We start from the raw sequence: 13,029 nt of genomic DNA, 5'->3' as shown, positions 1-13,029 counted from the left end.
GCTAGTATGTAGTCGCCATGTTTAGGTGGCTGCTTGTTCACTTCTTTTTTATTTTGTGTGCCAAATGCCAGAAAAAAAAAAATATATATATATATGTATATATATATATATCAAGGCTCATGCTTGTGTCCCACATTTGAGAGGCACTCGAAAAAACAACACGGAGTTCCAAGCTTAAACTCCATTTATTAGGTACGGAGGTCGCCGGCAAGCCGATTTCTTTCACAGCCCATTCACCAATGCCTGACGCGTTTCAAAATGTCTATTTCTTCCTCAGAGGCTGACGGTGAAGAGGATAGAACACAGTCCGGTCCCCGCCTCTTAAGTACATGTGATTGCGCGCCCTCGGATGGGCTGTTCATGATGATGCTGCGCAAGTACTTGTGGGAGTTGGAGTCCCGGTGGGAAGTATGTTCCCTTCAAAGTGCTTCCAATCTACTGCTGACATTGAGGGAGCGTCCATGTTGGAATTAAAAGGACTCCAATTCCCACAAGGCAACGTGAAGGATTGGTACAGCCCATTGGGGCTCACGATAGAGCCGAACCAGGCTATTGGAGAACTTTCACGCTCCTTCCTGACTTTTAACCTATGAGGAAGATGGATATCGAAACGCGTCAGGTTGTCAGGTGCTTGTAATCACCAGTTAACGCTCCTGTCCAGACCAAATAAAGCGAATGGGGAAAAGCTCCTTACACTCGAGTGCGGCTCATTTCTTGGACACCTCCCCAACGAGCATGATGTTTTGGCGGCCGTCCTGCCGCCGAGTCGCACCACCCCGTGAAAGTAAGGGGGGCCACGGAACCGCTGATATCAACGATTCCAGATGTGGGGTGTAAGGATGGATTGCGGACAAAGGTGACTTCTGGGGCTCATGTTAGAGCTTTTAATCGGCACGCATTGAGGGAGCGTCCATGTTGGAATTAAAAGGACTCCAATTCCCACAAGGCAACGTGAAGGATTGGTACAGCCCATTGGGGCTCACGATAGAGCCGAACCAGGCTATTGGAGAACTTTCACGCTCCTTCCTGACTTTTAACCTATGAGGAAGATGGATATCGAAACGCGTCAGGTTGTCAGGTGCTTGTAATCACCAGTTAACGCTCCTGTCCAGACCAAATAAAGCGAATGGGGAAAAGCTCCTTACACTCGAGTGCGGCTCATTTCTTGGACACCTCCCCAACGAGCATGATATATATATATATATATATATATATGTATATATATATGTATATATATATATATATATGTATATATGTATATATATATATATATATATATATATATATATGTTATCTACTGGCGGTCGCCAGTAGATAGTTATAGTTAGGACTGTGTTTCCATAGGAAATCCGCAACATTCTATTTGGAATAACTTTGGCGCCGATTGACGAATCCTCGCGAAATTCTCAAAATAGGTGGGGCGCTCCGCTCCGCTCCTTCCCTGAAAGTCTCGGGGGGATTCGTCAAGCGGGGGCTGAGAAAAAGGGGGGGTCCCAAAACGCGTTTTCCCCATGCATTTCTTCCATAGGACCTTTAGTCCGAGCTACAGCCCGAACGGCTGAACAGAATTACTTGAAATTTGGCAGAGAGGTAGCCCTCAGGTCAGGGATGTGCCTTTTGAAGGTCTCGTGTAAATCTGTTCAGTATTTCCTGAGAAAATAGCATTTAAATCAATATATATATCTATAGGCGCGCTCCGAGCGCGTACCGTAAGCTTACCGTACGCGCACGCCGCCGTGCGCGAGCGCGATTCTGATTGGTTGTTAGATCTTAGTAAACATTCGAATCGGTCGAAACCAGGAAGTGTCGGCCGCCATTTTGTCTCTCGCAGTCTGAGGGGGTGAAAAACAAAGGTGGAGAACGTGAAAAGGGGGCAGGGTGGACAGTTCCTGACCCCCTAGCTTTGTCAGGGGGTCCCAGAAGGACCCCCAAGGGCAAAAATTAATTGTAATTATTTTTCGAAAAATCGCGGAATGCGCGTAGCGTACGCGCACGGCGTAAACGGAAAAATTCCGCGAACTTCGCGTAACGACTCTGCGACTACGCGTACCGAGCGCGCACGGCAAAAAAATTAAAAAAAATAAATAAAAAAATACATAACTTAGCATTTAAAAAAACGTACAAATTCACTGAAAATACCATAGGTTTCACACACGTTATAGTTGGTAATTAGCATTTAAAAAACCTTGCAAATTCACTTAAAAAACCATAGGTTTCACACATGTTATAGTTAGTAGGACATTTCACTCGTGAAAAACCAATGAAATTCCCCCGTTATAGTTAGTGCAGGCAACTATAACTCACGCGACCGCAATCCTCTGCTGATGACGTCAGATATTACATCACTGTATTTAGACACTTATTTACCCATGTCTTCTTCCATTAATTTTTAGCTATACATATATTACAAATATTTTTTTTTCAGAAAAACACATATGTCATCAGTGATGTAATATCTGACGTCATCAGCAGAGGATTGCGGTCGCGTGAGTTATAGTTGCCTGCACTAACTATAACGGGGGAATTTCATTGGTTTTTCACGAGTGAAATGTCCTACTAACTATAACATGTGTGAAACCTATGGTTTTTTAAGTGAATATATATATATATAGATATATATAGATATATATATATATACATCCCACTAGCATACCGTCACACTAACTTGCAAATGCCAGACATGTTGTCTTCGCCAATGCTTATTCCAGCTTGTTCTTGCCAAATATGCCACCAATGGTTCACCCATTTCAAAATATGCATTTGTCCATAAATTCAACTGATCAGTACACGATGGAATTATAGTAAGTCTCTGCCCATACTAATGTTTCCAATCTGGGAATAACAGCACTTTAAAAAAAAATATGTTGACTTCGACTTTAAAATATAATACTTTAGATGGGGACAAACAAAAGTGCTTTCTAAAGAGCAATAAATCATGCGCGACTATTCCAGTGCTCTTTTTACATTGTACTTCTTTTTGGATAAAAAGGTAGAATCAGTGGTGAAATGAAAATATATAAAAGACGGATGATATTTAAATCATATAACTTTGCTTAGTGTGAAATGCGTCATGTCACGTTTTAATTATCATAAAAATACTCCGATCTCGTTAATCATTTATAAATGTAACCTGGCAACGTGTGTGCACCATACTCTAATTTTCAATAAACTGTTGCCAAAGTCAGTATGTTAAACAGATTCGAAGACTGGCTTCCGTCGCTGAGAGAACTGGCCATAAACTCAAAACTTTGTTGCTAAAGTGATAGGAACTGCTCCCGAAAAATGGATTTTTCAGTTTTGTAGCTTATCCAGCTTTCGAGGTAGTGGTATTCCGTAAAAATAATTTAAATTATTATTCGCAGTGTCTGTACAAGGCCATATATAAGCAGTTTTGGCGAAGGCGAACAAGTTCACAGCTGGAGGCTAACACTTGGAAATTGACATTGATGTATGGCAATTAATGTAGAAATATACCTCTAGCTAAGGGTAGCAGACTGGGTCGATTTTTCTTTTGTGCACTTGCAAATATACTTTTAACATTTTTTCTCAAACCATCATTCATGTCAAAAAGCTTGCCTTTGTTTTGTGTGTCCTGGTTGGTCACCCCTTCGATTTTCAGTTACACGGTGTATTTGTTGTAGTAAATGTGCTATTTATTCACTCTTGCGAACAGAGCGTTTCTTGTCCCTTCCTATGTTGATTTCCTAAAGTTGTCCTTGTTGCTTTTGTTCAGTTAGTGTCAAATTTCAATTCAAGGTTGTTTATTGATTTGATGTTAAATGTTCAGATCAAGGACTCTGCTCTTTCCCGCCCGAGGAGGTGGGTTTGATAGTGTGTTATTTCATTATTTTTTTGATTGGCAGTAAACGCCTCAACTCACAGCTTGCAGCGGGGAACTATTGGGGAAAGGCCGGCTCCATTCTGCACGCTGAATTCAAAACCTGTCAATCAAGAGTTTACATGGGTTACTTAGAGAATGGGCTTTCTTGCTGCTTTTTCCAAACGTCCCCTCATGCTGTCTTTGATTGGCGTGGCTTGGCGGGGAGGATGGATGAAGCTGTCACCGGCTCCTTAATTGTGTTGCTGGTTTCAGGCTGACATCAGGTCTTTGACTCTTAAGTGGCTCAATACAAAACAAATTAGCAGATTGTAGTCATATTTCTCATTGTGTATGCTTTGACTTCGTTGAATGCCGTCCATAAATCATATTGACTGACATTGTAGTGAATGATGAAAGCTGCTTTTGAGGCGGCTAGCCTGGACGTAGATAGCAATACCGTGAAGGTGCCATGGAAGGATGCATATGGTTGACCCTTTGGGAATGTCCTGGGAGCCAAGCGTCTGTTCGTTACAATTGTTCTTAAGAAATAAAAGCTTCTGGGCACGAAAGAAAGGGTTTAATATGTCAGCAGATTCTTTTTTCAAGCTCCTTTGAAATATAAGAAGTTTGTCTGTGCAGTTTCTTTTTGAGCAAACTAATGTTTCAGCAAGATCTAGAGAGTATAGAAAGTAGATTGCTTGAAGGCCGCTAGCAGGTGGTCTGGCTTCTTGAACTGGTGCCTTAAATGCTGATCTTTAACCCACTTGGCGCCTTTTGTAATTGTTTAACCTCAAATGACAAGAAAGCGAAATGCATGCACACCAATCCCCTTTGTTGTTTGAGCCTAATGTCGGTAAGTGATATTTGTGTTGCTTACTTAACAGTGATTTGCATTTTATTTAAAGAACGGTTGAGGTGGTGTACTGCTTTCCTTAGCATGAAAAAGGGAAACAATTCAGAGTGCCTTTTTAATGAATGGCATACCGTAATAATCAGCGCAGTGTAATTTTGTGTTCACATGAAAAAAAAACAGGCGATGTGTGCAGTAAAACATTTTTGCTTCTATTTTTTGATACCTTAAAAAACCTAACTAAGTTGCATTTTTCCCAGCTAGAAGTGTGTTATAAAACATCACTGTTTTCCAGTCGAAATCTCAGCATAACGCTCCTTTGCCAACAGCTAATTATTGTACTGCTTTCTTTTGGCATTTTTTTTTACTGCGAGCAATAAGCCTGTAGTCCACGTGCATAGCTGCCAATAATTAATGTTCGAATGTTAATTCTCACTTGAATTCATAGTTAAAATAGGCACTGCATCTTAAAAAAGGTTGCCCTCGCCGAGTTCAAGGCATTTTTTAAGATGTGCTATCAATTGTGCATATTTTAAGAACATTTATATTACTGGTCTCTGACAGAATGGTTCATGCCATCTATGTTTGTATTGTTCTCATTCTAGTCTGCTCCTCCACTATTAATGAACGCCACTTAGTCATTGGCTAGAAATGCATAATGCACAATGATATCTCCCATATATAAAAAATTAATATCCTCATGTTTATAATAAATTGAATGTTACTTTTTTATGACAACCAATCAATCCACGTCTACTATTATTTAATTAGCATGGCAGAATAAATAGTATATGGAGCTGACTTGATGGATCAGTACATTAACCTTAAATGCACAGGTTGTTCCATTACATCAAAATGACATTTCCATTAAGTATCTCAGACCTATCACATTGTAATTAAATGAACTGTAGCCCATTGATTTCTTTTTTTTTTTTTTTGGTCCTTCTCCATTCATATTGATATGGTTTTGCTTGGGGAATCAAGCCACATCTCCCACTGTAATTACCATTGTGTTGGGGGGATTTTGAGCATGCTGTTTTTGTATTGTCTTTTGCATTCCTTGCCAGCAGCTCATCTGTTCTTGTCAAATATGTTATTTCCTCTCACTTGCCTTCTGACGTTTTCAATTAAGAGACTAACATCTCATTTCAGCTATGAGGTTTCTCGCTGCTCCTTGGGTCTTAAAGTGAAGGCTTTCTCTTACAGCTTGTTCAACGTTGAACCCATTAACCAATCAATGTGTAGTTCAACGTTCGAACAAAATGAACAAGAAAGAGATATTACAAGACTTAGCAAGTCCTATCTGAGTGCTATTTTGAGTGTGTTAAGTACTTCCTGTCATGTGTCACCCAAATAAATGTTTCAAATCAAGCAATGCAGAAGGACATGCATCGTCCACTGTTACTGCCGTAAGTAATCATTTAGTATACAATGAACTGCATGTACATTGGATTGCACGTGATTACATCCTCCTATTTGATTTAAGGGCTCTTTATCAAGTTTACATGTTGGTAGCTTTTTTTTTAGCATTCTGAAATGCTGCTAATTGTGCCATACATTTTTATAAAAACGTACCTAATTATAGAAGTTTTTCCTAAACTTTGTGCAACGGCAAAAACTATGTTTAACACTCCACTCTCTTTGTTGCACAGCAATGCCGAGCAGTTTTGTCAAAATATGAAATAGGTTCCATCGCTCTTTCGCTCTTTACCCTTAAAATAGCAAACTTTCGAAGATAAACTTACTGAAGTAAAATAGACATCAAAGTTTATTTTAGCTCTGCATTTTAACTTCTAGTAACAGATTTTCTAGAGAACAAATTGCCATTTTACAACTTTCTAAGTCGCTAGAATTATGATAGCATTTACTCATCCAGTAACTGCTGACTGCTCTTTAAGTAGATTGTTTCCCCTGACCTTTTAAAGCTACATCTTTAAAACTTTTCTTCTGTACTTAAATACGTTTAGTAAGGAGAAACAAATGATTACTTTTTGGTTCTATAATGACTGTCAGCTATGTAGGATTCACAGCAGACATATCTTTATTATGAAAGTATCTGTAGTCTAGTGGCAAAGTTGTCAACTGTGCTTCAGAAGTCCATGTCTTAATACCAGCCTCCCTTCTTTGAGACATTTAGACTTAGTGTCAGTATTAAACACTATAAAAAAAAATGGATTCTGAAAGAAGGGTGCATAACGACTTTTAAGTTTGATTTTTTGACTCTAATGCCTAGTATGCTGGTACGGGTAGTATATTCATGATGCCTGCACTGTCTTTGACATTTTTGAGAGAAAAACATTTGAGCGCGATATAAAAAGCAGTTTTTCCATCACAAACACTGTGATTCTGAGTTTGCAACCGAAAAAATGTTTTTTACAATGTACTAAACTCATTTAAGAATTTTGTAACGTTGTACTGACTTCTTAAATGGGTTTAGAAATAGATAAAAAATGGATACTGGGAAGAGGTGTTGTATGCGTCCCTTGCAAATAGTGATTCCTATTAATATGTCTTAACGGCTTACGACTGAAATAGCTTTCGTAAACCCGTTGAAAAGGTATCGACCCCCAATTTGGGGTGGAAACCCATTCACAAAAGGGAATGAGGCACTAGAAACCTACTGACCTCGTTAAACTTCATGCGGTAGATCAGATCCGACCCACTACGATTCTGATTTTCAAGAAACCACCTGTTAGTACAGAGGTCGGTTCTTAAAAATCTTTCCTGCACACAAAAATACTGGTCCAAGTTTGCAACCAGATGTTAGTACATCTGGCCCTTTATTCTTTTAAAAGCATTTATCATTTAAGTGTTAGAAATAATGTTAGTTACAAAATACACAGTGAAAATTATCTTATCATATGATGTTCATATTTGTGTTTATACATTGGCCACCCTTAACGTTTATTAAAAAGTTTTGTCCGTCAAGTTGCCCTTTGTGAAGATTATAGATCTGAGCAATCCAGGTACTAGAGGTTATGTGTTTTCCAGCCCATTTGATATAACTTTGTGACCATAGGGAGAACGCTTTTTTTGGTGCATGTTTAATGATAGTTGTGGTCTTGAAATAGATGATAGCCAACTGTGAATGGTGTAATGTGCAATTGTACATACTGGTAGTGCAAAGAGTGGCCCTATTTATACATATCATGCAAAAGCTGAAGGTCAAATTCTCTTAAATCACTTCACACAGTACATTTCAGCAAAGTTTGTTACTGGTCTGTTCTATGTTTATTCAACAGGGTAAAGTTGCTCAGACAGCCTGCATGTCGGCCTGCAAACATCTTTCTACATCCCTGACGCAGATGCTGCTGGACAGTGACTTAAAACAGATAAGCATGGGAGCCATACAGCAATTCAACTTGGACGTCATACAATGTGAATGTATGTAATATCAAAATATGTCTTCAAAATTGCAGCTTATATTTTATTGGCCTTTACTGTGTGATCTTGTGCTTGCAATTTCAATTCCTTGGTAAGAACATTTAATTTACTTAGCATTATTATGCAGACTGAAAATCATGTCCCTTATGCTTGAAGTGGAAGAAATATGGCCTGATTAAAATTTTGGCGGACAGGTTACTCCGTCTGCCAAAATATAAATCCCATTATATCCTATGGGATTTATATTTCTGCGGACTGATCCATCACCATTGTGACGGAGTAACCTGTCCGCCGAAATCTCAATCAGGTCATACTTATATTGCATATGTGTTAACATAGGGGAATGTGCTTAGAAAGAGTAACTTTTTTTATTAGAGACTGAAGTTTTTTCAGTAACCTCTTTTTTGTTAGCTGCAAAAATCCGCGTACAGAAACCTCATTACATAGAGTCGCATTGCCATAAATGAGATTCTCATGTTAAAAATTGGATCCTAAAAAAGTCTAACAAAATGGAACACATATAGATTGTGTTTCATATATGTATGTATGCTGGTGATTTGTCTGGCAAACATAGTTGTAAAGCAATTGAGCACTGTACAGGCTAAGGAGGTATCATTATTCATTGAGGTTACAGTTAGAGGGATCACTCAACAAACAATGTCAGTTGTTTGGAGTCTAGTAGGTGTTGCATCTTTTTGATATGGTGCTCTTTGAAGAGCCTGATCTAGTCAGATCTGTGCTGGTAGGCTCTTCCAAATCATTGGAGCATTGCAGGAGGTTCCATATCTTCTTGTCCTATCCTTCTTTACATCCTGAGCTGTCTCTTGGTGATGTCAAGGCTTGCTGTGCCTTATGCTGGCTATCTGAGAACTTAATTTGGTCTTCATTGGAGGGTTGTGTTTTTGATACCACTGCCTTAAAGACAATGCAACAGATCTTGAAGGTGATGCCAGCAACAGTGAAGTGTGGAGTATAAATCAGCATGGTTGTGCTTCAGTATGCATATAGTTTTGTACCATTATTATTCAGCCAGCTGGACAACACCCCTATGCTCTTCTAAGAGTCCCCAGGTGCTATGATTGGACAAAATTGGTTCTGTGATTTCCAGAATTCCATAACTGCAGCAATGCAACCATATTACACTGTGCGAAGGACTTTGTGGGGGGTTCTGAATTTCATTTATGTTAAATATTGACTCAATACTCACCTGAAACAGTGATCCACACTTAGGACAACAGCAGTAGGGGACACAATGCCTGCCTTTCCCTGATGGCTGGATCCAACAGCTGAATAATCAGAGTAGTCGTAGGACGCAGTGTGTCGGCAGCTGATTAGCTTGAAGATCTGTGTCCATCTCCTTTGTATCATAGTGGTTCCTTGCCTTGGCATCTTATTGTGCTGAGCACTCTTCTCACCCTCGAGGTCAACTCCCTTATCAGTGGCACTTTTACTTCCTGCTTCCAAATCCTCCTTGGACCTATCTATCTGTGTTAATCGCAAGAGTATTCATCTCCTGTAGTTCTACTTATGTTGAGAAGATCACTTCCATCTTCATGAAATTCTATGCATTTGCTTGATTTCATTATTAACAGGAAGTTTAGATGTACATCACGCTTCACCTGCTAGCTATGTGTGCAGGCACAGTTGACCAGGCCATGCCACAAGGCAATATTCATATATAAGCACCATTCCGTTTTTTTTATCTCTCCACATCATTGTTTCATGATTGTTAATCGCTTTTCTTCTTTTGTTTACAGAACTCAACTTGCTAGCTACTCCCATTTTTATTAGACCACATCTTGTAGTTTCTTATTTTTTCACATTTATGAGATTTGTTTGCAGAGTGCCTATCCAGATTCTTACACTTCTACAACTGCCAGTTACGTTTGTTATGTTTGTCCTTTCTTCTGCTTGGCTCCATGCTTCCATCAGTATTTCAAATAAGAATATTCATCCCTTAAATATGACTTTGAGGTGTGAAGGAAAGAGCAATAAATACTATGCATCCATGTCCCTTAGCTTCTTCACTTTTACTCTCTTTTAAAATGTTTATTTTATTGGCGGGCATATGTTAAGTAGAGTGTTGTACATAGTAACAAGATACATGTCCCACACGAGTAGATAAAGACCTGCAGGAATTTTTACTGTTAGAAATGGGGTTTCTAGTTGGCTGAGGTATGCACCCTGTCCAAGTAGTGACCCACACTCAGTTAGTACACACCAAAGTTTATCTGTGTTCACCCTCTGGTAGCTTGGCACAGAGCTGTCAGGCTAAACCAGAGGCAATGTGTAAAGTATTTGTGTGCACACACACACACACAGTAACAGTGAAAACACCACAAATGTACTCCACATCAGTTTATACAAATATCAACATTTTTCAAGATTAAATCAAATCGAAATAACTTTATTTCAGTTCCAAGAACCATAAACGTTTACAGATAAAACATTACAGTTTAAAAGATTTGTTAACACGTTTGTGAGATGTTACAGTCAAATTTAGGGAAGAAAAAGTTCATAAAATTCAGACAATTAAAAATGCAATACATAAAAAAGATAATTTAGGCGGGCAGAATATTTCACAGATTCGCGAAATCCCAACAGTATGTGCTTAAACAGTAAAAGATGGCAATGTTCTTGTTCAGCTTTTTCAACTCATAATGCTTACTGATAGCCATTGCGACTTTGAGATAGTTAGATATCGCAGTGCAGATAACAGAAGGGACAAACAGTATAAAAAGTTAAAACCATCAATATATGTGCAAGGATGGATTTCCCTTAAAAGTGGAACTAAAAATGTACCCCTTGCCTCTTTATATAGGGGGTAAAATAGGATAAAGTGCATAGTGCTCTGGGCTGCCGTATTGTCACACAGACAGGGTGTAAGATTAGCGTCCCACCCTGATTGACACGAAAATGCCACTAAAAAGTGCAAATTGCAAAAGTGAAAATCTAGTTAAGAGAAATCTGATCTGCACATTAGTAGTAAAGGTTAGATAAAATTGCTGCTGAACGGGGAAGGAACTTTAGGGGCCCATTTCCTGTTTTTGCGAGTAGCTCCTATTGGCTCTAGAGTGATGTGCCTCTTTGATGATGACTTTAACATTTGTGGGGATACTTTCAGGGTTATCATAGAGATGCTCCAAGCCTATCTCATGAAGTTTACCTCTTACGAATCGGAGCCATGGGATCGATAATGCATTATCCAGATTAATACAATCTTTAAGTACATCCCTTGAGAATGTTAAATCATCAGAAAGCAATGTTTTAGCCCACAGGAGCAGAGGGTCGATACCTAAGCTGTCCTCTATAAAATCTAACCCCAACTCTTGATGACAGAACAGTGTGGGAGCACTTTTTCGGGGTCATCAATAACCTTTTTATACATTTGTTTTCCAAAACTTGTAGTTGGCGGCTATGATGGTAATCCCACACCCCTGCCACATAAGTTTCCACAGACAAACAGTTAGCTTTGTAAAGAGTAACTAACTCTCTCAGGCTTGTGGCCTAGTTTAAATGCAAAGCGAAAAAGCCCCTCCACAGCCCTACTTGTATGTTGCACCCTTGCTGTTAGAAGTGGTTCCCAGTTCATCAAATTATTAAATAAGTTTCCTAAAAAGGTAACATTGTTCAGCTTACCTATTCTTTTGCCCCTTACAGCAAAGTTTCTAGTTTTGGTCGATATAGGTCCACACACCATGGTATAAGATTGAATAAAATTGATTTTTAAATCAAGTGACAACACAAAATCGGTAAAAGCATTAAGCAATTTTTGAAGGCTGTTTGCTGTCACTGCCATTAGCACTGTGTCATCCGCGTATGATAGTTGTGGGATGGGTTTACCGCCAATTCGGGGAAAATCAATTTCCTTGTCCAACGGCTTCATCCCAAGGTTGGGTTGTCTGGGGCAAAGAAAGGTACGGCGATGCAAAAAAGGACTTTGTCTAGGTGGATAGACCTTTGCATCAAGATCTACAACGCAATGATCAAAAACATGTCTCCAGGACCAACTGAATGATTGAAGACTTTTCAAGGGAGGTATGATTTTGTGATGGTTGTCTGAGTTATGTGAAGGCTGGATTCGGAAAAAGACTGAGATGATTATGCCTGTAAGAGGGTGAAGGTTAAGAAATGGGAAACCGAGCCTGATGATGAGCCAGAAATGCCACAATCAATGCAACAACAACTGGAGCGTGTGTGGCTCTTGGAGGACAAAAATGAAGTTACTCAGCCTTCTTACCACCAATATAATACAATGAAAGCCAGTAGGCAGTATTAGTTATATTGACTAACTGGTCTAGTTTTGTGAGGTGCATGCACAAGATATGGATTAACACAACATGAAGACAGTTAAGGATGAAGTGCTGTGATAAGTAGTAGGCAAGCATCAATGGCTCTGACTCCCTATGTATGAGGGGGACAGACAACACGATTATAAGAGTATTTTGCAAAAGAACCACTTCCTTGTGTTGGGGAATAAATGAAGGCAATTTATCTAGCCTATCAAAGACCTCAGTAGGAATCTCAGGGATTGCAATGAAATAGCAAGAGAGAAGAGCAACTGTGCCAGCTTAGGAAAGGCCAAATAGTTGATGAGAGAACACAGGTGGACGGGCAGGGAGTACCAAGCGCTTTCAGTAATATCGTAAAAAGATCTGTCTCCACTATTGGTTTGTATCACTTTGGGAACGATTAACAGGTGAGCTGTAGCCAATATAAGGTTTCTAAGTGGATGTAATGTTTAAAGAGAAAGTGCAAAAACATTGACTCGGAATTGTGAATGGCATGCGCATAAGGTTTTGAACTAAGTAAGGTTTTGCAAATGTCCAGGAATGTTCTTTCTGTGTGAGAGACTCGGCACAAGCCTGACTGCCATATTTTGATCATTTGTAACCAATTGAGTGGGTATTTAGGGAGGGCAAAAGAGATGGCATTGGCATAATCTAGTTATGAGCCTATTGCTACTTGAGTAATA

General features: G+C 39.3%; 1 protein-coding gene across 5 annotated transcripts in view; it reads left to right on the top strand.

Annotated features, from left to right (window-relative positions):
* EXOC6 (exocyst complex component 6) overlaps positions 1-13,029 on the top strand; it is a 1,441,232-nt gene that overhangs the window by 987,109 nt on the left and 441,094 nt on the right. For all 5 annotated transcript variants that reach the window (XM_085606137.1, XM_085606139.1, XM_085606140.1 and 2 more), the window contains one exon: positions 7,913-8,054. In XM_085606137.1, the coding sequence (XP_085462263.1) occupies positions 7,913-8,054 (142 nt within the window). The remainder of the gene's footprint in view (positions 1-7,912; positions 8,055-13,029) is intronic.

Source organism: Triturus cristatus, chromosome 1_2 (genome assembly GCF_964204655.1).
Source record: "Triturus cristatus chromosome 1_2, aTriCri1.1, whole genome shotgun sequence".
Taxonomy (NCBI): Eukaryota; Metazoa; Chordata; class Amphibia; order Caudata; family Salamandridae; genus Triturus; species Triturus cristatus.
This window is presented reverse-complemented; position numbering and strand designations above follow the sequence as displayed.